Genomic DNA, 2,278 nt, shown 5'->3' on the forward strand with positions numbered 1-2,278 from the left:
GAACTGTAAAGTGCCTTAAAATGACATGATGTGAACTGGAGCTATAGAAATAAACTGAATAGAATTTATTTTCTTTTAACTTCACTATTGTTATGCTTATACATTTTTCTAATGTCCACATTTGTGTGACATTTTTTTCATGTTTTTTGCTGCTGTAAACACCAGAATTTCCCCATTGCGGGAAAATAAAGTGATTTTCGATTCTATTCTAGTTTTTGAATTGAGACCTTGAATAAATTGGATTTCTGGGTTCTGACCGCTCTGCGCTCGCTGTCATGGCGATTAAGGACGCTCCTCCAGGCTCCTGCGTCCTCATTGGTTCTGATGTTTGAAGGTCAGAACCATCATCGTCATCATAAAGCTCAGGAGGTAAAAATGAACCAAACACACTCGATGATGAACAACTTTAATTTCTGCCTGCTAGCATAAAACCAGATGCAGCCATGTTGATTATTAATGACCTGATTAAAGCGGAGATCATCCACCATGAAGCTAATCTGAGGTCCAATGATTCCAGAGCGTCCGTGGGCGGGGCACCAGGTACCGCCGGGTGTTCTGACCCGCTCATGGCGCATACTGGCTCAGTTTATAATCTGCAGGGATTATCATCTCCTGGCTGCTTTGTGTCATTGATATTTCCCCTCATGATCAACAGAACCTGAACATGTTCCTGGTCCAGGATGAGGATGATGATGATGGCGGCGGGCAGGGCCGACGCATCACATTTTGTCTCGATCCAGCAGCTCCTGCAGTTCGTTCTTGATGTCGTCTGGCAGCTCCAGCGGCGGCAAGTCGTCCAGACACAGATCCACCTGCGCCGGCATCTCCAGCGGCGGCAGCGGAGGGATGGCGATGCCTTTGCTCTTCCCAGAGTTCTTCCCCTCCTGCCCGCCGGCGCCCCCTGTGTGCGGGAGGACCCAGAGCTCTGAGCGCTCCACGAAGTCGGCCGCCTCGGACTGCAGCCGCGCGTTCTCCAAACGCAGCCGCGCATTGTCGGCCGTGAGCCGTTGGTTCTCGTTCATCAGGTGGTCCACCAGGCGCCGCAGGTCCTCTATGGTGGTCTGCTGCTCCTCCAGCCGGGTTTTATCATCCTTGGTGGTTTTGGAGCCGGGGCAGGGCGCGGCCGCCGGCGGGCAGCTGCCGCCCTGCCGCACCTGGAACTGGTACAGCAGAGTGTCGTACTCTCGCTCGCCGACTGCTCTGCTGACGTCAGCTGATCCGGGAGCCGGGGGCCCGGCTGAGGACGGGGTTCTGGTCAGGGGGCCCGGCCTGGCCTTGGTGGCCTCGCGTCGGACCTCCCTCTTCCAGCGCTCCTGGATCAGCCGCTGCTGCTTGATGTGGCTGTCCCTCTGAAGCTCCATGGACAGACGGGCCTGCAGACAAACGGCAGCGTTAGACCCGACGCTCGGTTCCAACGCCGGAGTTAATCCAGACTCTGGGGAATAAAGGTTCTGGGTTTTTGGTAGCAAGCAGCTGGAGCAGCTCCGTTCCTCCTGGTTCTGCTTTAGGTCCAATCATTCCCTCTGGTTTAGGAACACAGAACCAGAACCAGGTCTAGTTGGAATCCAACAGAACCTCTTTAACCTCAGGTTCTGGTACCAAAGGCAGAACTTTAAAAACGTCTTAATCAAAAAAAGCTTTTGAAAAAAACTTTGCATTTTTTTCAGGCTTTATTATTTTTCAAATTTCTGTTTTTCAGATTTATGAATTTCATTCTTTTCAAAATGTGTTTCCTGGATCATATTGTCGTTCCATCCAATCCAAACGCTCCCTCCCGACCAATCAGAATGTTGTTGCTAAAGTCCAGCAGACCAATAGCAATGAGTCTCTGCTCCTCACTCCAGAGGGAGGAGAAGGTGATCAGGAAAACGTGGTTTGAAAAGGAAAATTCATAAAACTCAACCAGAAAAAGAGAAAAAAACTAAATTCTGAGAGAACAACAGAGTTCATCTCAAAACTTTTTTTACATTTTAATTTCTGGATTTTCTTTTCTTCTAATTTCCAACAATAATGGATCAAAGTTTTTTCCGTACATCTATAGACAAGTTTTAGGACTTTAAAATTTTATAGAAGTGACTGTTCCATCCGTTGCATTTCTGAATTCTCCCAAGTGGTTCCCGACTTTACATGAGTGAATAAAATGAATGTGATTGGTCGTTTATAAAGGGGGCGGGATTGTTGTGGTGGAAGGTTCACAAGCAAGTTTGGTTGTGGCCAGTTTGTTGGAAGCATCTTGCTAACCAGTTAGCATCTTATTGCTAGTAGGTTCCCATTGGGA

The 2,278-nt window shown here is 48.6% G+C and overlaps 1 protein-coding gene across 1 annotated transcript in view; it reads right to left on the reverse strand.

Annotated features, from left to right (window-relative positions):
* Positions 1–376: 376 nt before the first annotated feature.
* The window catches only part of nrbf2 (nuclear receptor binding factor 2), a 5,857-nt gene continuing 3,955 nt past the window's right edge, over positions 377–2,278 (reverse strand). The window contains exon 4 of the mRNA XM_015379305.1: positions 377–1,373. Within this exon, the coding sequence (XP_015234791.1) occupies positions 720–1,373 (654 nt within the window). The 3' untranslated portion in view covers positions 377–719. The remainder of the gene's footprint in view (positions 1,374–2,278) is intronic.

The sequence above is a fragment of the Cyprinodon variegatus genome, unplaced genomic scaffold (assembly GCF_000732505.1).
Source record: "Cyprinodon variegatus isolate N-32 unplaced genomic scaffold, C_variegatus-1.0 Scaffold189, whole genome shotgun sequence".
Lineage (NCBI taxonomy): Eukaryota > Metazoa > Chordata > Actinopteri > Cyprinodontiformes > Cyprinodontidae > Cyprinodon > Cyprinodon variegatus.